Consider the following 23,016-nt stretch of genomic DNA (forward strand, 5'->3'; position numbering starts at 1 on the left):
TCCCATCCTGGCAGCCATCTCCTACTTCTCCTTTGTCTCCTGAGTGTGATCTGATTTTGTATGTAAATGTCCCTGACCCCTCTCATTTTCCACCACACAGAGCAGTCTGTTCTAAAATGAGGCTGCAAAGCATTTTCATATTCCATTTTAACACAGGAGTGGGTTAGAGAAGCCTTAAGTTCTCTATTTACCAGTTTAAACAAAGGCTAGCTTCCACCATAAATATTGAAGTTACAGCTTCAAAGTAAGCAATAAACTTATATTAGGGTTGTTCTATAGTCTGTCCCCCTAAAATCAGGAATTCTCCAACCACCTACAACAGAACTAAAATTTAAAAAAAAAAAACATCTGCCATTGTCTAAAACCTCTAAGCCTTAGTAAAACCCCTGCTGCTGAAAAGATGACAAAAACTTAAGAAAAGGAGACACATATTTAGCAATCCAGTTACAATTATTTTATTTCTTATTTATTTTAAAGTTAGAAAAACTAAAACAGCAAAGTTAAGTGACTGTCCCTGAAGCTCAAGGGATGGATTTCAGATCTATAAATGGAACTCAAGAGCAATGGTTCCTCTAATTTTATCCATCCATGTGCAGAATAAAGTTTTATGTACACCGAAGCATGTGCGAATGTGCAGCACCACCAGAAACAGAAAACCTGTCTGGGGGGCACTCTGCTTATTAGGTGGATGGCATGTGACTCTCTCCTGAGTAGCCACACGAGCAGTGTTCCTTATAAGTTGTGCGCTTAAGAGTTCCAGGTCACACTAGGGCACATCTCTACACATACAGTATGTACACAAGAAAAGACAAATTATATCACTATATACTCTATGTATCCTAAATTTGAGTCCTATTCCCAACTCTCTCTCAGTGAAATTACATGTGAATAACAATCACAGTAAAACACTGAGATCTTGAAAAGCAAAGCATATCTGACAGTTATATCCAAGTAACTCCAAGCAGACACCTCTTCAGATAGAAAGAGGGACATTTCTGCCTTATACATCATCTCCTCTCAGCATATTCAGTTAGCTCCATGTACTTGGAAGTCACCTTATTGTCTACCCTAAATACCATCTATAGAAATTAAACTGAAAAAGCAGAACAGTTCAGAGAAACATGAGTTTCACAGTAGTCAAAAAGCATGTTACTTTCCTGTTATAAATACTAACTAAAGCCATATGTGGGATATACATTATGCATTACAGAACACACCTTTGATGTTTTGATCATCGTTGGATCAGTTGACCTAACGTAGAAACTCTTCAGGTAAGGTTCAAACATGCCCTGAAAAATAAAAGCCATTGATGAAGTAGTAGTTGTGCCTGTTCTTAATTTAACGTAAAATTTAGAAAATGCTAAGCAAGGTATACCTTTCTTTGAATTGACATAGTTGCAATATTCTGCAGGACAATATACTGCACTTCCCTAGAAATCAAAGACAAATATATTTAACAGGATTCTTATCAATATTTTTGGAGAACACATTTAAAGCAAAAAACAAAACAAAACAAAAAAAATCAGATCTAAAAAGTTCACTTACATGTACTGTTGAAGGGTTTTTAGCGGAATTTTATATAAATATCTATGGACATGCTTTCTACACATATAAGCTACCATGTATATTTGACTTATTTCTTTGGCATACGTGAACATTTTATAAGAAAAACTTGGGGCGTGAAGCTATCACATGTCACTCGAGACTTTTATATAGCAAGATGCAGCACAAAATTTGGACTGTCATTTTTAAAATGCAGATAAGGAGGGTGAAGTGCTATCTTTTATTGGATCAATTCACTTGAGGAGAGAGAGTAGTTTAATTTAGGCTTACTTTAACCCACTAGAAATTGTAATACGTTGTAATATTTTAATCTCTTTATAAGCATTAAATAACTCCTTTGACATCTCCCTCTTAGATAGGCGATGGTAGCAGCAACCACTAAGAGGTAGAGAAACCAATACATGGAAGTGTTTGAATAAAATCTAGACTGCTACTTTGAGTAATGACCCCTATTATATTCCAATGGAGACCCTGAATTCCTGGTTCAGATTAGCAACCAAATGTATTATGTTGTCCACACCTTTTGAGCTTCTAAACCAAGATATTCATAGTCAATTCATGTAACATTACCATGTGTAAAATTTGTGCTAGACAAATACTTGTATTTCTTTTGTAGGCTACAGTTTAGAAGAATATGAATACAGCCTTCTGACAAATGCTTGGGAGTGGAGTGTATGCTGCTTAACTACTAACTGTTTAGAAGATTATCTTAGAAAACCCCTTTAAAACACGTGTTAGTTTCCAAGTTTTGTCCATCCCATATTTGCAGCATGACTACTAGGTGAAACCAAATTGTTGTCTAATACAGCTGTTTTTGTATTGAAGACATGTAAACATTTTCTTTTTAGATTCATATTTTAAAATATATGCGACCTTTTTGAGTTTTTGTTTTGATATGTGTCTTGCAATACTAGCTTCAAAACTCTAAATAAATCCTTAACTTTTTTTTTTTTTTAAGTTTTAGGAAAGACATGTCAAAAAAGCCTGCATCATTACACTGAGAAACAATATTTCTCTTTTTAAAATAATTCTATACTGTTGTAGCTGTGATGGTCCCACGATAGAAGAGGAATTATGGGTGACCTGAAGAAGAAATCTGTGTAAGCTAGGGAACACATACTATACATGAGGAGGCCTGGAAAAATATTGTTTAGTGGTATAAATCACAGTTTATTCTATGACCAGAACTGTTTTGGCAGACTTTTACAAGTACCAGTTTACACCCAAAGTTATAAGCTGAAGTTTATGAGTTATATATAATTTAAAACTGAAAGGCAAACTGTACAGCAAGTTGTTTGATGCTCAACAAAATAGCTTGACCCACCTACTGCTACGAAGTAAGCGCACTAAGGATTTAGAAACAATGCCAGCCTCAGACTTTGGTGCCAAGTGCCAGTAAAGTTGAGCAACTGCCATCACCACCTGGAAAATACAAATGTTAACATTCAGAACAATTTGTTACCTTGAAGTAATTACACAATATATATCATCCTCTACTTTCAAGCTGCAAAATTACATACTCATTGCCTAGTACAAAGTTTTAAATTGCCTTTTTTGCATATGTTCTTTCATATGAAGAGGCAGATTCAAAAGTGAAGATATGTTTTCATTTCTGATTTCTAAGCTAATGAATAACTTACATTCCTTCCAGTAATAAATAATCAGATGCAACTAAAGTTCTAATCAAACTGATATTTTTAATAAACCAGAATTGACAGCCTTATCAGTACATAATAATGAAAAATTCCCTTTAAACCTATATAAATATTTTTGCTTTTTATTTGTATTAAATCTAATTTCAATAATAGCTATTCATTAGTTAGTTTAACCAGTAATGCCATAAGCAAAAACCTTTTCTGGTTACCATATCCATCCATCCATCCATCCATCCATCCATCCATCCATCCAAAGGCATTTGCATTTAAATGACTTAAGGACTTAAAAACAACAAAACGAAACCTGTAGGGTTATATACTTATCAAAGTAACAAAAAGGTAAAAGACACACTATAATTGTTTTTTAAAACCTTAATAGGTTCTCCTCCTGGAAAATGTACTAATATTAAAAAGATATATGGGATGACTTTAGTTTACTGCACGTGGGGCAGCCTAATATTTTGAACTAAGTCATGAAATGGATTATAATAGATGCAGTTTGGAAAGAAAAGAAAGACCACCACAAATTGAACATGTGATACTGTTGCAAAAAAGGCTAATACTCTGGGGTGAAGTATCAGGAGTGCCACATGTAAGAAACAGGAGGTAACTGTTCCAGTCTGCTTAGCATTGATGAGGCCTCAGAGTATTGTGTCAAGTTCTGGGCATCATACCTTTTTAAAAAAATGGACAGACCGGGGAGATCCCAGAGGAGAGCAACAAAAAGTAAAAGAAGGTTTAAAATACCTCAACTGTGAGGAAAGATTTAAAAAACTAGGTGGGTTTAGTATTGAGAGAAAATGACTTAGGAAGCACCTCCTAACAGTTTTCAAATATATTTATGTCTGTTGTAAAGATGAAGCTATTCAACTGTTCTCCAAGTCCACTGAAGGTAGGACAAGAAATGATCTACCACAAAGGACATTTAGATTACATATTAAGAAAAAAACTTAACTTTATATAGAGAGTTAAGCATTGGAATAGATTCCCAACGTATATTGTGGAATCCTTGTCAGTGGAGGTTTTAAGAACAGGTTCTACAAAAACACTTTTCAAGTATGTTGTAGGTATTCATTGTCCTGTCTCAGAGCAGGGGATCGACTAAATGATTTTTTGAAGTTCCTTTCAGACCAATCACAATTTTATGCTCTTAAATTTAATTATTTCTGATGCAATAACAAATTAAGTTGATAAACATAATTATGTTGACATAACATAGTTAGATTTCAGTAAGGCATTTGACTTACAATGCCACAGTATATTTTGATTAAATGATAAACACTATACAACACCAATGGAGTACATATTAATGGCCTAAAAACTGGCTAATGGATAGCTCTCCAAACCTAAAATGTAGTCTATGACTTATCTAGACAGAAATCCAATTGCTGAAGCTTACATTCAAAATATTTAGACTAGAGCTAAGTAAACTTAATTAGCTAATGGAATACTATACCTACTGATATGGTAGACTCTCCATCACCTGAAGTCAGTAAATCAAAACTTGCTCTTTTTAAAGATACATTCAGAAATTATGGTCTGAGAGGAATGGGTAAAATTCCATGGTCTGTGTTGTACAGAAAATCAGACTAGATAATTATATTTTTTTCTTTTGTCCTTAAAGCAGAGGTGGGCAAATACCAGCCTGTGGGATGGCTCTGATTTCCTAGGGTTAGCCCATGGAGAGCCGCCACCACTATATTTATCTGCACTTTGGCAGGCATGGGTGATTGCAGCTCCTGTTGGCTGTGGATCACTGTCCCCAGCCAACAGGAACTGCAATAGCCCATATCTGAGGCGGCGCAGGTAAATATAGTCGAAGTGGCCCACCAGAAGCTAACCCTGGTGAACCACCACAGTTTTACTGCCTACCTCTGCCTTAAAGATTTGTACATCTATGAAGAGTCAGATCACTTAATCCAGCTCTCAGAGATGTGCTGAATGAACTGTCCACAAGGTGTTTTAGCCACCTCAATTCTGCTGGGAAACTGAAGCTAGGACTCAGGCTGAGATTTTCAAAGAGTGCTTATCTTCTCCAGGCTCCTCTGAAAACTTCCACCACAAAGAAAAGTGACATCTAATAAATCAGGAGCACCTACAGTTTTCATTAAAAGACTTTATCAACATCTTAACATGGTTTATCTCACCAAAATTTCTGAAAACTCACAAGTTAAATGATCTGAAGTGCTGTGGCAGCAGATACTGTATTGCCTAATTCTCCTCTTACTCTTAATATTAAGAGTAGGTAGGGAGCACATAGCAGGACTTCAGATATTAAATTCAAGTACTTTCCCAATTTTAAGGGCACGCAATTGAAAACTAGTTACTTACAGTTGGCTACAGCAGAACTATTGTTTAGGTACACAATTTTACAGGGTATTTCCTATGCATATTGGGGCGAAGGTATAACCTACTCCCAAATATTTAAAAAAAAACTCAGTTCAAGTATTTTAGAAGGATGGACACTTAGCAGTTTGAAACAAAGGTATTTGTCATACAGCAGCATTCCGGCTTTGCAGCAAGGGCTTTGTATTTCGTATCAGCAATCTATGGTCTGGATCCATAGCATAGGGTTTCTTCACTTTCTGATCTTTTTCTTTCTGTTCTTCATCAGACTCATAGAAATCCTTCTCATTGTACTCTTCCAAAACACCATCCTAAATGAAAATATATACATCAAAGACTTGAAACAATCAATTTTATAAAAAAGCATTTATAAAAAACAATTAAAAATGAAAGTGTATTATTTTACAGAAGAGCTTTTATATTATCCTTTTCCCTATTTTTGTCAGTCCACCTAGTTCAGAAAGTAAGACCATATCATCTCAACAACATACTCTAAAATGAAGTATATTTAGAAATTCTATGGCTGATGTTATATAGATGATTAGACTAGAAGATCATATGATCACTTTCGGACTTGAAGTCTATGAATTGTTGGCATTTCTGAAATTGAACTTTAGCTATTTGAACATCATGGTATTTAAAGTTATGAGGCACTGATGCTACATAAGGAAGTAAAAGGTGGTCTCAATAATTTACCTACACACAAATGTAGACAAGCACAGTCAGCGGAAAGCTGGTTTCATGCTCAACAGTGGGACTAGGAAGATATGATTGACATTCCAGTCTCTTCCACAGATTTTCTGTGAACTGTAGGTCAAGTTATTTACTCTCTGAGTCTTAACTTCCTATCAGAAGGATACTGATCTGGTCAGGAAAATTGCAAGAATTCATTAAAGGCCCTGAGATGCCAAAAGCCCTGGCTATACCTCAGAAGGCTCAAATACAAGAAAAATATCTGAAGACTCTGTAATTATTATCTTACTCTTGATATGATTTTTACCTGTACTGAAGGAAAATAGTTTTACATATCTTTGAGTAAATATTATGAATGTGCCAAAACAGGTTTTTTTTTAAATAATAAATTATAATAATAGTTAAGTTGGAAACCACAAGTATTACATTTTAAAGTATTAGGCCAGCTCCCAATATGGGGAGCTGTACTTGCACTGAAGTAAACAGAAGTAGGCCAATTTATACCAGATAAGGATCTCACCCTCTCTTTACAATTAGGTTTTCTTTTCCAAACACATTTCACAATTCAGACATAGTAAAAGGTATTTCAATTAAGCAATTTACTTTCTTTCTTTTAAAGATTACAAAGCTAAGCAAAATGAGTCATGTGCTTTTTTTTTTTTTTTTTTTTTTTTTAAAGGACTTATACTCACATACAGAAAAGACACCCACATTGTCTACTCAATCATTCTTAAGAACTAGTTTTCATCTGTATTATTAATCCTATCTTGGAAAGTAAACAGCTATTTAAACCACACAAAATTGACAGCAAGTATCACCTTGGCAAACAAAATAGCTATCTGTCACTTGTTGTAGTAATAAATTATTTTAATCTTAGGACTCTTAAAAAATTGTTAAGTGGATAAAAATGGAGACATTATTAATAAAATAAACAGTTTAAATGTAAAAATTTAAGTTTACAGTGAAAGCCAAAGCTAAATTTACATCAGTTGCTTTTATTTATGCAAGAGCTTTTCGCTATTAATTGCGAATAAATAGGCAAGACCACCTTTTAGAAGCCACTATTGCATATGTGTTATAACATTCACTGCTACCCAATCCCACTCCATAAACATTTTAGTAGTAGGTATTTTTCCTTTTTTCAATGTGCTCCGTTAGGAAAGTTAAGGAACTTTGCACCAAGGAAAAAAAGAATATTTTGCCAAAACAATAAAACTGAAGTTCAGAGACTAGTCAGTCCTGATCTTATATTTACATACAAAATACTACATTAAATAGGCACAGTCTGACACGGTTTTCCAAATTCTGTATCAGCATGACACTGACGGTCATATGATAACAAAAGGCACTCAATTTATATTTTTTGCATGCCTCAAACAAGCTTTCAAAAAATCCATTGGAATTGGGCATTTATCAGGGTGGAGATGTTTCTTTTTAAGAAATGGACAGATCAGGGGTCATATAGTGCTTCCGTTTTATCAACAGTGGTGGACACTGAGAGCCCTCTGGCACATGGTTTGAGAAGATTCTTAGTTTAAGGGTTAAGAATTATAGCGACATTCCTTCCTATAATTTGTATGGCCGTAGTTCACATACACATACACACACACACACACACACACACACACACACACACCCCCCCAAATAAAGCATGAGTGGTCCATTAGCTTGAATGAAAAGAAATTCTCTTAAGTATATATAGTTTCTCTCAGTCAGTGATAACCTAGCCTCTAAAACAAGCATTCAAAGGAGTGATCCTCTAAGATGTAACACTCACAGCTTTTAAAAGTGACCCACAGATTTTTTTCAAGTCATTTTACAATAGGTCTTGGTGTTTACACATTATAACTGCACATATTCAATATTTAAGGCTAGACTCAATCCAACCTATCATTTTTGGACCTACAACTGGCAATACTTTTAACATTTAACTACCAGAATGTACCCAGGTTGCACAGGCAGACCTCAAAAGTGGCATTACATAGGTGGCTCTGCAGAATGATTAACATTTATTACAGATTTCTCCTTGAACCAATATTAATGGACAAGAACAGCAGTTCTCAAACTGTGCGTCAGGACACCAAAGTAGTTCCAGGGTTGTCCTAGTCCTGTGTCCAGGATTGAAGCCCAAACCCCACTGCCCAAGGCTGAAGCATGAGGACCCAAGGCTCAAGTTACAACCTCCTGCCTAGGGCTGAAACCCTTCACCTACAGCTTGTCCCCCCACCCAGGTTGGTGAGGCTTAGACTTGCTCCTGCCCTCAGCCCACTAAGGTTGCCAACTTTCCAACTGCAGAAAAATCAAATGCCTCTTCTCTGAGACATTGCCCTTTACTCACTCCGTCCTCTCTCCCTCCATCATTCGGTCTCCCCCACCCTTACTCACTCACTCATTTTCAACGGGAGACTGAAGGCTCCCACCACAGTGGATCTGATTGATTTAAATAACTAGTCGGAAGACTCCATTTAATTGTGGTTTTCTACATAGAAGTACATTCTTGTTGGTTATTATAACCTTAGTACCTATTCTTCACAACTCAGAGATATATGTAGGTTTCCATTTTTTTTAAAGTACATACAACACATTTTTAAACAGTAATTTATTTTGAAAACTTTTCAGATTATTTCTATTTCAACTGGTTAATCAATATTTGGAGGATTTTCTTGCCATGTTATATTAGGAGGAGAACATAACCAGACAGACATTTAAATTGTTTAACTAAAACAACATGTATTCTGGATTTTTCTTCAATGGCAAACGTATAATATTCTAACAAAATAAGCATATGAATTCATTAATTTAGTTAAATGTTCAATTTTTTTTAAGTTGGATTTGTTTAAATTGTTTGTACTATAAAAGTTAAATGAAATATTATAAAAAAACAAAAATCAAATCGACTTTCCCAGCCAAGTCAACATGAGAAACAAAATATTGGCTACTGCAGATAATTCAGTTGTCTTCCCCCTTCATTTTCCTGTTTGTTCATAATGTGGAAACAAACGAACAAACCAAAACAAAACCAAAACAAAACAAAAAAACACACAAGTTTTCCTGCCTTTTTCAGGTCCCAAACAATTTCTAAATTTGGAATGCATTAGTCCACAAGGAAGAAAATATTCTTTCTACACTGGCAGAAGAAGCTACTGCTATTAAAAATGAGATTATCTCTTCAATTGTGTCTAAATGCAAGTGCTTAAGTAACTTCCACCAGTTCATTGATGTGACTTTCTTTAAAATATCATCAACAAACATATATTTCTTGAACAGTTCACCCTTAGCTCTGAAGTTTATTGTAGTTGGAATTATGGAGGGATGATCGCTGGATGCCCACGTCATAGTCAACTCCTCTCCTTCAGTAGTTAAGATTTGATCCTGATACCGAGTATTGAGAATATTTAAAAGAAAGTAAGCTGGAGATCATGCTTGTCCCATTCCATTTTTTTTAATGCTTGTAATTTAACTCTGTGTCTGCATATTTCTCTTTAAGATCTCACTCAATTCCTTCCAAATTTCAACAGCATCAGTAATAAAGCAACTATTTCCCTGCATTTTGTTCAAGGCTATAGAAATAGGCTTCAGTGCACTCAACATGCATTCATCATTTCGTGTAAGCCCAATGTTGAGACCTTTGTCTGTGACAATGCCATCTGTTTCTTCATGCTTTTGTTCACAAACTGTAATGAGATTAGGCCAATTCTTGACATAGTGCTCACAACAGTCCACTACTAAGTTTCATCACACATCTTATGGGAGAGTTAGTTTGGTTCTTCCCACTTTTTAGAGCAACTGTTGCAAAGTGGTTGTTACAGAAGTATTTTACAATTTCAACATTAGCCCTTATTTCTGGAGGGATAAGGGATCTTTCAGAAAAGGCTTTATTTTTCGAAAGATCAGCATCTAGACTGGCGCTTTTCTCCGGCAAAGCTCCGTGCTGAAAAAAGCGGCAGCCATTTTTATGCTAATGAAGCACGGGAGATTTAAATCCCCGCTTCATTAGCAATTACTATACGTCTAATTTAAATCCCTTTTCCAAAAAAGGGATGTAGTCTAGACGTAGCCCTTATGTCATGATCCTCTGGTTCTGTTTATCTTACTCCACTGTATATATAATTTTTGTGTGTAAAATTAGACACATGGAGTGGGAAATACTTTGTGTGTTTCAAATGTGTAAATGGGAGACATGGAGTGTGTTACCCGCAACTTCTTGATGAGCCACTGTCAAACAATCTTTTGTCGTTAAATCTGAGCAGGGGTTAGTAGGGAGTGACCTCAACTCCTTAACAAAAAGAATAGGAAAACAGAGGCGTTGGTCTTTTGGCTGGGCTGCACCTGAAGGAAACAGCCAAAGATCCCAGGGTCAGGAAGAAAGCCCTGGTTTAGAATGGCAGCTGGAAAAGAGGTTTTAGGGTGAGTTTGAAGAGTTTTTACCTAGGTTTCAATGTAGAATTAGCCAAGAGTTTGTTTCTTTTGATTTGTAACCTACTTTGCTCTGCCCGTTCTCCCTAATTTCTATTTAAATCCTACTGCTTCCACTTAATACAATCATTTTTATTTTCTATGAAACCCAGTGTAAATAATTGTTACCTAGGGGGAGAGGGCAACCAGTATGCACATTCCCCCTTGCATTGTTAAAGGTAGCTTACCTAATTCTTTGGGGTTTGATCCCATTTGGGGAGTGCTACATCAGGAGGCTGGGCCCTAAACTGCACTCTCCTTGGACTTGAAGAGGTTCAGTGTCTCTACTGCTTCTTGGTGGGGGCAGGGATCTCAGCTCAGGGCCTTGGCTGGGGGAGACCAGCGGAGTTGGCTCAGCAGGACTGGGCAGTAAGGAGCCCCAAGAGAGCAGGAAGGAGAGTGGCAGTGGCCGTGTCAGCACCCCGGGAGGCACCCCTGAGGGGTTGTCTGTAACCACACCCTGTCACACCTCCCTTTTCACATTTATTTCCAGAATTTCCCTCCTTGTCTAGATCTATTCTACCCTATCCAACTTCTATTTAGGGATGTTAGCGTATAATTGTGTAAACAATTAACCAGGGCTTGTCTGTTAATCTTAATGACTACATGCAATTCTCCCTCCCCCGCCTTGCTGCCACAGGTAGCAGGTGGGGGAGGAGGGAGGAAGCGGTGGGAGCGGGTGCCTATAGGGAGATGGCATTTAAGCCAGCTCCCATGGATCCACCTACCACCCTCCCCATCCCCTTGCTGCTGCCCCTGCAGACCAGGGAGACGGGGAGCAAAGCCTTGGAGCACGCCCGCAGCGGGACAGCCCAGGCGCGCCCGGGCTGTCCTGCTGCGTGTGTGCTCCAAGGCTTTGCTCAGGTGTCCCTGGTCTGCTGGGGGGGTCCAGCAAAACCGCTGGACCCCCCCCAGCAGACCAGGGACACCCGAGCAAAGCCACCGCCTGGGCGGCTTTGCTCTGGGCAAACGAGCAAAGCCGCCCAGGCGGCGGCTTTGCTCGGGTGTCCCTGGTCTGCTGGGGGGGTCCAGCGGCTTTGCTGGACCCCCCCTAGCAGACCAGGGAGACCGGGAGAAGCTTTTCTCGCCCCGGAGGACACGGGTGGCGAGAAAAGCCCCGTTCGTAAGTGCGGATCCCGCGTAAGTCGGGGACTGCCTGTATTTCACAAATTACTCTATATGCTTTTATGTAATATTAGGAGATTTACCCAGCATTGCTTAATTTTTTTTTTTTTTTTAAATAAAATAAAACAAAGCATGTATATTTTCAATTCGTTTTTCTGAGGTTAGGCTGGGGATGAAGGGTTCCATATGCAGGGTGCCCTGGAGAGAGGGGACGATGCCAGCCCTCTCTTGCCACAGCAGCTTAGGGCCAGGTGAGAAGTGCTTATCCAAGGCCTCTTTAGCTTCAGCAGGCAGAGGCGAGGCAGGGGTCTCACAGCTAGGGCAGGTACAGGTTAGTGTGCCCCCTGCGCTCCCCAAATAGAATGAGGAGTGCAGCAAACTTTGCAATTTCCATTCACTCTGGCAAAGGGGAACAGCCACCAAATGCTCCTATACAAATTGGGAGGAGAACTATCGCCCCTCCACCCTCTCTAAAGGGTGTGTAGTATGTAGGAGGCTCAGGGCTGGGGCAGTCCTGGAGGGGAGGAGGAAGAGCGTGCCCACAGCCAGCCGCTGGTGATTCTGCCTGCTGATTCTGTCCTTTTTCTCTTTGGTTCTATGAGAAGCAATCCCATTCTAGGCACAACACATTTTCTTGGAACAACCAGACCCTTAGGTTGCTTTAAGTTAGGATGAGAGGAAAGTGTATACTTACCATTTAGGAGGAGTTCCTGAACAGACAGACACACAGACAGGTGCTCTCAAATATATAGTAGATTTAAGGCAAATTATTCCTCTAGTTTGAATTATGTTAGGATGTATTTTATTTTACAAAATGTAAGTTCTATGTTCAATGCAATAAAACTACAAGCACCTGGAAAACTCCAGAGCACTTAAAAACTCAAGAAACATTTTTACAAATCCAACTAAAGTAAAATAGGATGATAGCCAATTTAAAGATGCATTAAGAACATTAATATTTTGATCATGGCTATATATTCACATTAGGGACGTAAAGGACTAGTTGACTATCCTATAAGCCAGTGTTTCCCAATTTTATTTGGCCACGGAACCCTTTTAAACTCAAAAGAATTTTGTGGAACCCCTAATAGCAGTCTTATATATGGAGCTGAAAAAGTAGACCACAAATAAGTAAGGATAATAATAAAGCAATGCTAAACAAGGTCATGAGATCAACACAAATGAAAATTGTTTTCAATAAAATTCATAAATGCTTAATATTAATTATTTTTTAAACAACATGTTATTGTAATGGAATTTTCTCGCGGAACCCTTATTTTCACTTCGTGGAACCCTGGGGTTCCCCGGAACACCATTTGGGAAACACTGCTAAAAGCAAATGTTTATCAGATAGTCAACAGGATAGTCGACTAGTCACTTCCCCCACTTGCTGCCTCTATCTGATAGAAGCAGCAAGGGGGGAGAGAAAAGATGGGTACATTAAAGTGGCAGCATCGCATGAAGCCCAGGGTCAGCTGCTCCGTGCGGTGGTGCCGCTCTAAATGCCGGGAGGAGCCCAGCAGCAGGCTCTTCATGGCATTTCAAAGTGGCAGTGCCGCTTGGAGCCAGACACTCCCTACCTGACTCTGCACAGTGCTGCTGCTTTGAAATGCCGCTCAGAGCCCAGGGTCAACTGGGGACCGGGCTCCACATGGCGTGCCAGCTTTGAAATGTACATGAGTCCCCAATTGGGACTCTTGTGCATTCAACTAGATGAGTAGTCGATGGAATTTCCATCGACTACTCAACTAGCAAATTAATCGCTATTTAACATCCTGTTAGAGTGGTATTATAATGTTGATTTGTTTATAATGTTTATAATGTAATGTAATTGTTGTAAATAGGATGTAGGTAACGTGCACACTTAAAGGAGCGGTTGATGCTATCAGTAAGTAAAAACAAAATGGAGTTTTGGAAAACAAAATGGAGTTTCTGGAAAATCAGTTAAACTTTTCCCACCTTGAGTGTCTGCACTCAGTACCAAAATTGCATTAGGCACACAAGATCCTTTGCACCCAGCCCGGAATTGTGCACACCACCCTACACAAGTTTACAGTTTACCTGCCAAAGGTTCTAAAAAGAAAAAAAGCCCTGACCCAGGTGTGGGTGGTCAGTGTTCCGGTCTGCGTCTGCGAGGGCAGCACAGCGCCACAGAGGGAAAAGGCAGAGGGATCATTCACAACTGCGGTGGGTTCCCACATGCTGTGGTGAAGGCTCAGCCCTGGTGACCTGGGATACACCAAGCAGAGGTGTTTGATCTCTACCTGCCTCGGACCATCACATCGTCACCATCCCTGAAACACTCCGTTGTGGTGAAGGCCCAGCGAGAATCATCCCAGAACTGCAAGGGATCACTTGCGGTTCCTCCCTAAGGGCTAACCTGAGCCCAAAAGTAGCAGATCACAAGCACCAGTACCACGATTGGCAACACAGAGACTGTTGTAACGTATAAATACCTTACCTGTATTGGGGTCTTTCTGTCTTCTTTCTCTTCTGTTTTGGGGTGGGGGTTGGATTTATTGGGGTTTTTTTGTTCTTGTTCATGCACTTGTCAAATTAAATTCTACAATATATTAGTGAACTCTAATCTGGACTCCAAGCGTGTTTTTTTGGGGGGAGAAATCACCGGTGATCAGATACGGTGTCAAGGGCCTCCCTTCTGGTAACCAGAGCATTTAACATCATCAATCAGATCCCTTATCCTAAATTCTAAATTAATTCAAAAGATTATGCTTGTTACTGAGACTCTGGGGTAACAATCCCTAACTCAAATACTATTTATGTAACAGACATTAGAAAATTCAAAATTAGCAATCAACCTCTGTTTAAAATATGAACACAAAATATGTTGCACATGCACACAAGAGAAAGCATAATTAGTTATTAGTATCAGTAAATGTTGTAGGATTCACTAACACTGTTACTCAGATTATGTTGAGCATGTGTCTTCTATACAAACTTCTAAAAAAAACTTATGAGAATATTAAATTTGCATAATTGAGTATTCAAAAAAGCTAGGAAACACCAGAATTAAGATTTCATGTACAACCTTAATTCAGTCTCTGTGTGCATCTGTATTACGATGCAGTCTTTAATTACTTGGTAACTTTTTTCCACAAAATCTCTAATTCAATGTACAGAATGGACAGTGCTCAATTAATGAGCAACTATTCAATATTTTCTTTATCTGCATTGTTCAATATGTGATCTCATGTATTAGTTACTGTACACTATTTAAATCTTTCTCTGTTCTGAAGACAACTGTTAGTTCCCTCATGGGTTTCTCTATGTCTCTCAACAGTATAGTACCTGAGTGCTTCTCAAATATTAAATATATTTCCAGAATACCTCTGAGAGATGAGGATATACAGTAATTCCTCATTTAACACTACAGATACATTTCAGAAAATGATCGTGTTAGGTGAAAACGTGTTACACGCAGGGTCAATTTTTCCATTGAAAATAATGGAAAAGGTGGGGGTTGTGTTTCAAGCGGTGGTGTCTGTTGGGACCGGGATATAAGGTTGGGGGAGAAAGAGAACTGGGTGACAGCAGGGAGGGGAGATGTTTGGCTCTGGGGAAGGGAAGGAAAGGGGAGGAGAAGGGAGGGGGATTGGGTTGGGAATATGCCCCTGTGACGGGTCTGCAGGGACCCGCACTGTGTCCGGCGAGGGGGGGTCAGCAGAGAATGGCGCGGCAAACGGCAAACCCTCTGCCGCTTTGCAGGGAGGCGGGGGAAACCCCGAGCAGCAGCCAGCAACGGGCCAGCTGGGGAAACCCAGCCGCCAGCCTGCAAGCGAGGACGGAGGAGAGGGGGCAAAGGGGGGAGTCAGTGGGGAACGGAGCGTCCGGCGAGGGGGAGTCAGCAGGGAATGGCGTGGTGAGCAGTGAACCCTCCGCTGCTTTGCATGGAGGCAGGGGAAGCCCCACGCAGCCGCCGGCAACAGGCTGACTGAGGAAATCACGTTATTCCAGGGATGGTCATGAAATTGAAAAAACGTTTCAGGTGGGGAACTAAAGTACAGACACATTAATGTGAAAAGTGTTTTCTAAATTTTAGTTGTCCAATTTGAGAAACCTAACACTTGATTTTTCAGGGTATTTAGTGTTATACAGACCTTTATATGTTTAAAGCAGTGGTCTCCAACCTTTTTATGACCAAGATCACTTTTTAAATGACAGAACAAGCCAAAATCTATCGCCCCGCCCCTTCCTCTCTATTCTCCTCCTGTCCATCACTTGCTATCCCCAACCCTTATACTGCTGCTTTTTTCACAATTCTTCTGTAGTAAGAGGTTTTCCAACATTTGGCCTGTCTAGACTGGACCAAATGTCAGAAAAACCCCTTCTTTTGGAAGCCCCCTTATTCTTTGTGGAAAGAGGAATATAGGGGTTACCAAAAGAGCACGTTTGCTCTTCCACTAAAAAAAGCAGAAGAACAAACGCATCCCTGGATGCAGAAGAGCTTTTCTGGGATATCTCCCGAATCCTGAAAAACTCCTGCAGTCTAACTGTACCCTCACTGGGCTGAAGCAGGATGCGTAGGCTCTGGGGTGGGAATGAGGGATTTGGGGATGGGAAGGGGCGAGAGACACAAGCTCTGGGAAGAAATCTGGATGCAACAGGAGGTGAAGGGGATGCTGGGTCGGGGACGGGGCTTCAGGTGGGTCAGTGTTAGGGTCAGATGTAGGGTTAGGGTACTAAGCAAGCCACAGGCTTGTGGATATGAGGGTGCAGGAATTTGGGTTGGGGTATGTAAGAGGCTAAGGGCAGGGTGTTCTAGTGTATGATAGGTTCAGTTCGAGGGTCTGAGGGAAGGGGAGTGCAGGAGTGTTATGATGCTGTGGGCAGATGGGGGCTTGGCCCCAACTGGGGGTTTGTTGGCCAGGCTTCATTTTTAAATAAAATACTATGTCAAACACAAAAAGTTTCTGCATTGTCTTTATTTATGAGAAGGGCAGGGAACCTGTTTTGAGTCAGTTGGGCCACACAAGTGAGATGCAAAATAAAAACTCCTCCAACCCCCGCACAAGCCTCACTAATGTGGCCCCAACTGTGCTGGGAGCAGGGCACATGGTATTGGGGAAGGGTGACAGGGGGTACCGGGACAAGGGACGTGGTGCTGGGTAGGGTGCCAATGGGTGGTGGGGTAGGGGACAGGGTGCTGGGGCAGGGGACAGGGTGCCAATGCGCTGGGGACAGAGGAGGCAGGGTGCTGGGGTGGGGCAGGGAATCCTTGGCACACGCCTTTCCCTCTCCCCGTCCCCCAGAAGAGGAAAGCTCTGGAAAGAGCCTCCTCCTGGGACTCCTTCCCTCTCCCTCAAAGGAGGAAAGCCCCGGTGCGCGTTTCCCCCCAGCATGCGCTTTCCCCCGGGAGTCCTACCTCCTCCCCCGCAGAGCAGGGGAGCCCCAGTGTGCGCCTCTCCCTCCTCCCCTCCCCCAAGCCCCAGGACATGCCTTCCTCCGGAACTCCTACCTCCTCCCAGCATGCCACAGACCTGGAGGAAAAGAGCGGGCAGCGCACTTCCGGAAACCTCAGAAGTGGCGCACAGCTGCTGGACTTCCCTCCACCCCGAGGGAAGCCAGCACTACCTCCATTTTCGGAGGTAGGTAGTGGGGCTTCTTGGGGGCAGGGAGAATTGGGGGGGCCCCAAATGCCTTGCGATCGACTGGTTGAGCCCTTTTGATCGACGAGTTGACCGCGATCGACGTGTTGGTGACCATGGGTTTAAAGCATAGCCCCCACAGACTAAGCTGCAGATGCACATTTGCACATGCTTTGGTGCACATAAAATTGATCCTGCACATAGATGGAAAAAGCCCACACATGGATGGAAAATAATATAGGGAACACTGGTGTCAGGCAACCTTAATACATGGTGCTATCAGCTCCAGCTGTAATGGAAATGCCAGCTGCCGACACAAGCCAACTGAATATCAAATGCATCACTATGCTAAGAGAGGAGACTCCAAAGTCTCCAAGGGACATGGGAAGTGAACATGTTTGAAGTGCAATGGTCTCTGGGCAGAAATGAGTCACACATACCATGAATCCTCTTGCTTGAATCAAAAGAGGGTCACAGAAAGCTACAATTTCAAGTAAGAATTGTGCTGCTTTTTAAAAAACACAATTAAATTCATACACTTCTTTTAAAAAGACACCAATCTATGCAATTATCTTCACAAATACTTCTTAGTACTTACATCACATAATATGTCAGTTAACTATTTTCAAATGCCTTGGATAACTACATAATGGTAGCTCAGTGTATGTAGTATTCATTTGATTTTTCCTATGCTACATATATGTAAAGATATGGAGTAGGGAAGTGAAAGACCCTGAGTAAAACAAGCCATAAAGCCTATCTTCTCCATTATTTTCACTTAAGTCAGAATTTGCCTGTTGACTATGCACACACAGTCTTAATTTTAACAGGAAATTGCAATTCCATGTACAGCATACATTTGCAGACCTAGAAATACTGTAAAAAACTAACTTGAATAAGATATATTCAGGAAGTTTGTCAGACCTAATCATCAGTAATAAATTAGAAGTCTGGTTTCTTCTCCCACCCATGCCCTGTAGCAGTGTTACCAACTCCCACTATTTGAGCGTCCTGATATTTGACATTTTGTGTCCACTACTAAGGATCTGAATTGTTTATGTGATCTCTTCCCCCTACTAGGGATATAATAATGTAGTCAACAAACCGATTAACCAATAAACGAAAGCTTATAGCTTAATAGCTATAGACTACACACATCTCCCTCCCCCTCCCACTCCCCCAACTATTAAATTTTTTAGCAGGCTGGCCAGAAGCCCAGCTCAGTTCTGGCTCACACCAGGTGCGGGACCTACTCCCGCTGTCATTCTGCATTTAAAGTGTATTAGGAGCCAGGCTGGAAGCTCAGTTCCGGTTCACACCGGGTCCGGGAGCCCAGACCCTGCACTCTCCCCCGCAGACAGGGGCTGCTGCCACCCCACACTGCTGCCTCTGATAAAGAGGCAGCAGCACAGGACAAGCAGCAGCTGATCCACAAGAACTGGTTTTTAAATTGGCTCCACTCACTGACTAGCTCCCACCTGGCCCATTGCGCTGCTGCTGGCCCCACACCCTGGGATTATAGAATAGTCTGTTAACAAGTAAGAATTCATTAAATTACTCGACTATTCAATTAACCGATATTTAACTGTCCTACCCCCTTTTCTAAAAAAAGTTTCTAGCTCCCAAGAGAAAATGTATTCTCAACTCCCTGTTTAATTCTGAATGTAATTTAAAAAACACCACACTAGATATTAAAGGATATCTGATTACCAACTACTTAATATCCGTGTGTTCATTCATTTTTCCCATAAATAAATTCAATAAAACAAGCCAACCAAACTTTCATTTAGTTTCCAAGACAATGTTTTCTCCCACCCAAATCACAGTATCTCCTTGACAAAAATAGGAAAGGACTGTTTTATAAAATAGTTATTTCCCCTCATCTAGAAAGATTGTTTCCCATTGCAAACAATTAAAACAAGGTAGAATGTTCATTTATTAGGATATTATTTCTTACTCTGAGTAATTTGTGGGAAAAGTTATCACATATGTATGAAAAAAACCCAGCTAGATTTCATGCTGATCATCTAGATTTTGTTCAGTGAAGGAATCTTTGGATTTCAAATCTTATGATACCTCTTTCCCAAAAATATGGGCTTATCCATGTCTGGAAAAGCCTGGTCTGTTTATAAGCATAATACCTATCCCATATGTCAAGTTGTCACTCATTAGTTGTACAATTTAAGACTAACCTGAGGGCTTTTCACATTGCTTTTAGAGGACCCTGAGGAAGTCCAAGATATATTTGAGCTCATTAATTTTAAGAGCTTGAAAAGTTTTATGCAGTTTATTCTAATATTTAAAGACTACAGAAGTCATCAGTTGAAGCATTCAAAAAGTGTCCTGTATGCTGGATTGGGTGAACTTTCACAATCCCCCTTTTCACTATTAGTACACAGATCTTCAGTAGATTGTTCTTCTCTCCAAATGCCAGCAGTTATGGATGACTGGTGTAATTGTTGGCTATGCTTAAAGAGTACTTTGGTAAAGGGGTGTGTGCAGGATGCCAATTAAAAGAGAGGATCAAAGGCTGACAGGCTGAGGAGGGAAGGAATAAGGCATGATGTATGAAAGTTGTTGTAAATGGAAAGGCATGCCTGTGGGTGGAGGGCACACACTGGTAGGTGGCTTATTTTCTGATTTTCTCACTTGTGAATTTGCATCAGGTGTGTTGCCAATATAGCAACCACATCACAATCAATTATTTTCATGTGTTAATTTCCTACATTTTAAATGCTCATTGGAGAGGGAATCAGTTTGAAAGATTTTATATGCACTACCTGCCCAGTCAGATAGATTTGTGTATGCCTGGTTCCTAATCAATCAGGTTTCCATACACAGCACACATTTTGCATTGTAATATGCACAGCTAAAAGTGATCCTCATTCCAACATTTAAAAAACAAAAAATAGGGAAAAAAGACAAAACAGAAGCAAAATCTATGGCACCAGATCTATTAAGGATAATCTCTCTAACAATATTTTTCTATGCAGTGCTGTTGCTTTTCTGGTCCCAGGATATAAGAGAGAAAACGAATGAGGCAATCTTTTACTTCTCTTTTGGTGAGAGAGAAGCTTTTAAGCTACAGAGAACTTTTCTTCAAGGCCTGGGAAACACACTTAGGGTTTGTCTACACAGCACCATAAACTCAAAATAGGATACGTAATTTGCACTATGCAAATTGCATATCTTATTTCGATTCCATTTCGAAATAGCTTATTCTGAAATTTGGTGTATCTACACAGCACTAAATTTTGAAACAACACCCTATTTTGAGACATTCCTTAACCCTTGTGGAACGAGGATTACAGGGATGCTGAAATAACACACCTGTTATTTTTAAAATATTTTGAAATAATGGGCAGCTTGTTAAGACACGAGGTAGCTATCCCAAAATAGCCGCACAGCGTAGGCGTATCATTAGTGTCACAGCTAAATACTAAGGGGAATAGATTGTTTAGCATAAATATTTAACACAGCACAGGAGACTACTCAAGGTGTAATCATACTACCAAAAAAAAAAAAAAGTGAGAAGGCTAAAGGATGCCTATAAGCCTTTGACTGCCAAATGCTAGGACTGGATCACTTAACTGCACTGTTTATTTCCTTTGAAGCATCCTGAATTGGCCAATGTTAGAAGACAAGATACTGGGCTATACTTCAAAGGTGGAGGCACCCTTATTCACTAATCGAATAGTCGATGCCAATTGCATTGACTATTCGATTAGCCAGTTAATTGAAATTTTACATCCCTAGTCTAAGTATTTATTGGATCAACATCTGTTGGTGAAAGCAGTGTTGTCAGTTCTCATGATCTTGTCATGAGTCTCATGGTAATTATTGAGTCATATTGATGTGTGATGATTTTTGCCTTCATTCTTTAAGAAAAAGTAAGTATTTAGCCCTTTTGGCTGTGGAGGAAGCTTTAAAATGTGGCCCCAGTGTACCCTAGTGGGGATGTGAACGGTTAAGTGGTAAACGTTAAGGGTGATGTTTACCAGTTAACTGTTAACCATTGGGAGCTGGAGCAGCTCTCTGCCTGTCTTTGGGGGGCCCGCTGGGGGGCCCGCTGCAGGTATGGGCTGGTTGGTCATCTGGAGCAGTGTTTGTCCACGGTGCTCAGTAGAGAAGGGCTGCTCTGGCTAGGCTGTAGCAGCCCCTGCCTGCAGCGGGTGGCTGCTCCAGCCTGACCTCAGCAGGTGTGGAGACGGCTCCACAGTGCGGCTGGAGTGGCCCCTTCACTCATGTCCCCTTTAATTGGTTAACATAGTGTTTAACCAGTTAACCAATTAAATGTGATTTTACATCCCTGCAACCTAGAGGCTCCATGAGCAGAAAGCACATAAAAACACCAAATCTATTATTTGTATAATCTCATGATTTTAAAGCCAATCTTATAATTTTTGGTGAGTCTGGCTCATGATTTTTGAACTTTTTGGAACTGGAAATGCTAAGAACGTGACAAGCTTTTGAGTTACGTAGAGCTCTTCTTGAAATCCGGACGAGGTACTCATGGCCCACATGTATACTTTGTAGGACTCAAAGATTTTGAACCGTGTATTGGGAGAAATGGATCACTGTAGCAGTGGAATTATGTCTGCAGGTTTTGCATGCGTTGTAGGAAGGTGTGGATTCTTGAGTCAAACACATGCCTATCACGTGTTATACCTCATTCATATAACTAAATGTTCCCTTAACAACTATGTTGGTAGAGAAGAGGCAATCACTATGCTTTTGAATGTACTCTTACAGAAAAATGATATAAGACAAAACACTGTCACCTCTGGTTGAACACATTTCACAAAAAAAAGGGAGCATGGGGCCAGCAGGGTACTCAAGTCAGTGGGGAAATCTGTGGAGCCATGGGTCAGCTGGGGACTCCCCCGCTAACCCTGGACTGCACGCAGCATTGCCCTGGCACTTTGAAGTACTCCCTCCTCTTCCCCCAAGCTTGCCTGCCTCTTTCTGACAGACATGGGGTAAGAGAGAGAAGAGGGGGAGAGAAGGGAGGGGAAGTGACTAGTCAACTAGCGTGTCGACTATCCAATAAGCATTTGCTTACCAGATAATGGACTAGTCTTTCACATCCCTAACTTAGACACCCACCTTATCTAAGTTTTTCTTACAGTGTTTGAGAGATAATGGTCAGTCAGGAAAAGTAGAAATGCCAAGAAAAAGTTTCAGCCAGACTATTCAAAGACTTCCTATTAAACTTCTTTCAGCCAGAGTATTCAAAGACTTCCTATTAAAAATCTATGAAGAGAAACCAAACAAAAGCTACTGAAAAAATTCAAAGGGCATAATAATGTAGGCTTGTGTGAACATTCACACCCATGGAACACATACTTTTGGGGAAGAAGAAAAAAAGAAAATGATGTCAATTTTAGGCCTATTTTAGAAAATAAGCTTAACAACTAAAATAATATCAAGTATCCTCATAATTCTGCTATGCCCTTAAATATGAGTATAATTTGCTATTTATTATTCAGAGAAAAAATAAAAACAGCTGCTTACATTTGTATATTACTCAGTTTTACAAAATGTGCAGTAACACCCACATAAAAAAGAACATA

The 23,016-nt window shown here is 40.3% G+C and overlaps 1 protein-coding gene across 1 annotated transcript in view; it reads right to left on the minus strand.

The window, feature by feature from the left end:
* AP3B1 (adaptor related protein complex 3 subunit beta 1) overlaps positions 1 to 23,016 on the minus strand; it is a 309,804-nt gene that overhangs the window by 171,799 nt on the left and 114,989 nt on the right. Inside the window, exons 8-11 of the mRNA XM_006119130.4 lie at positions 5,717 to 5,875; positions 2,888 to 2,985; positions 1,376 to 1,430; positions 1,218 to 1,289 (exon numbers count right to left, since the gene is read on the minus strand). Coding sequence (XP_006119192.1) covers positions 1,218 to 1,289; positions 1,376 to 1,430; positions 2,888 to 2,985; positions 5,717 to 5,875 — 384 coding nt within the window. The remainder of the gene's footprint in view (positions 1 to 1,217; positions 1,290 to 1,375; positions 1,431 to 2,887; positions 2,986 to 5,716; positions 5,876 to 23,016) is intronic.

This window comes from Pelodiscus sinensis, chromosome 6, assembly GCF_049634645.1.
Source record: "Pelodiscus sinensis isolate JC-2024 chromosome 6, ASM4963464v1, whole genome shotgun sequence".
Classification (NCBI taxonomy): Eukaryota; Metazoa; Chordata; order Testudines; family Trionychidae; genus Pelodiscus; species Pelodiscus sinensis.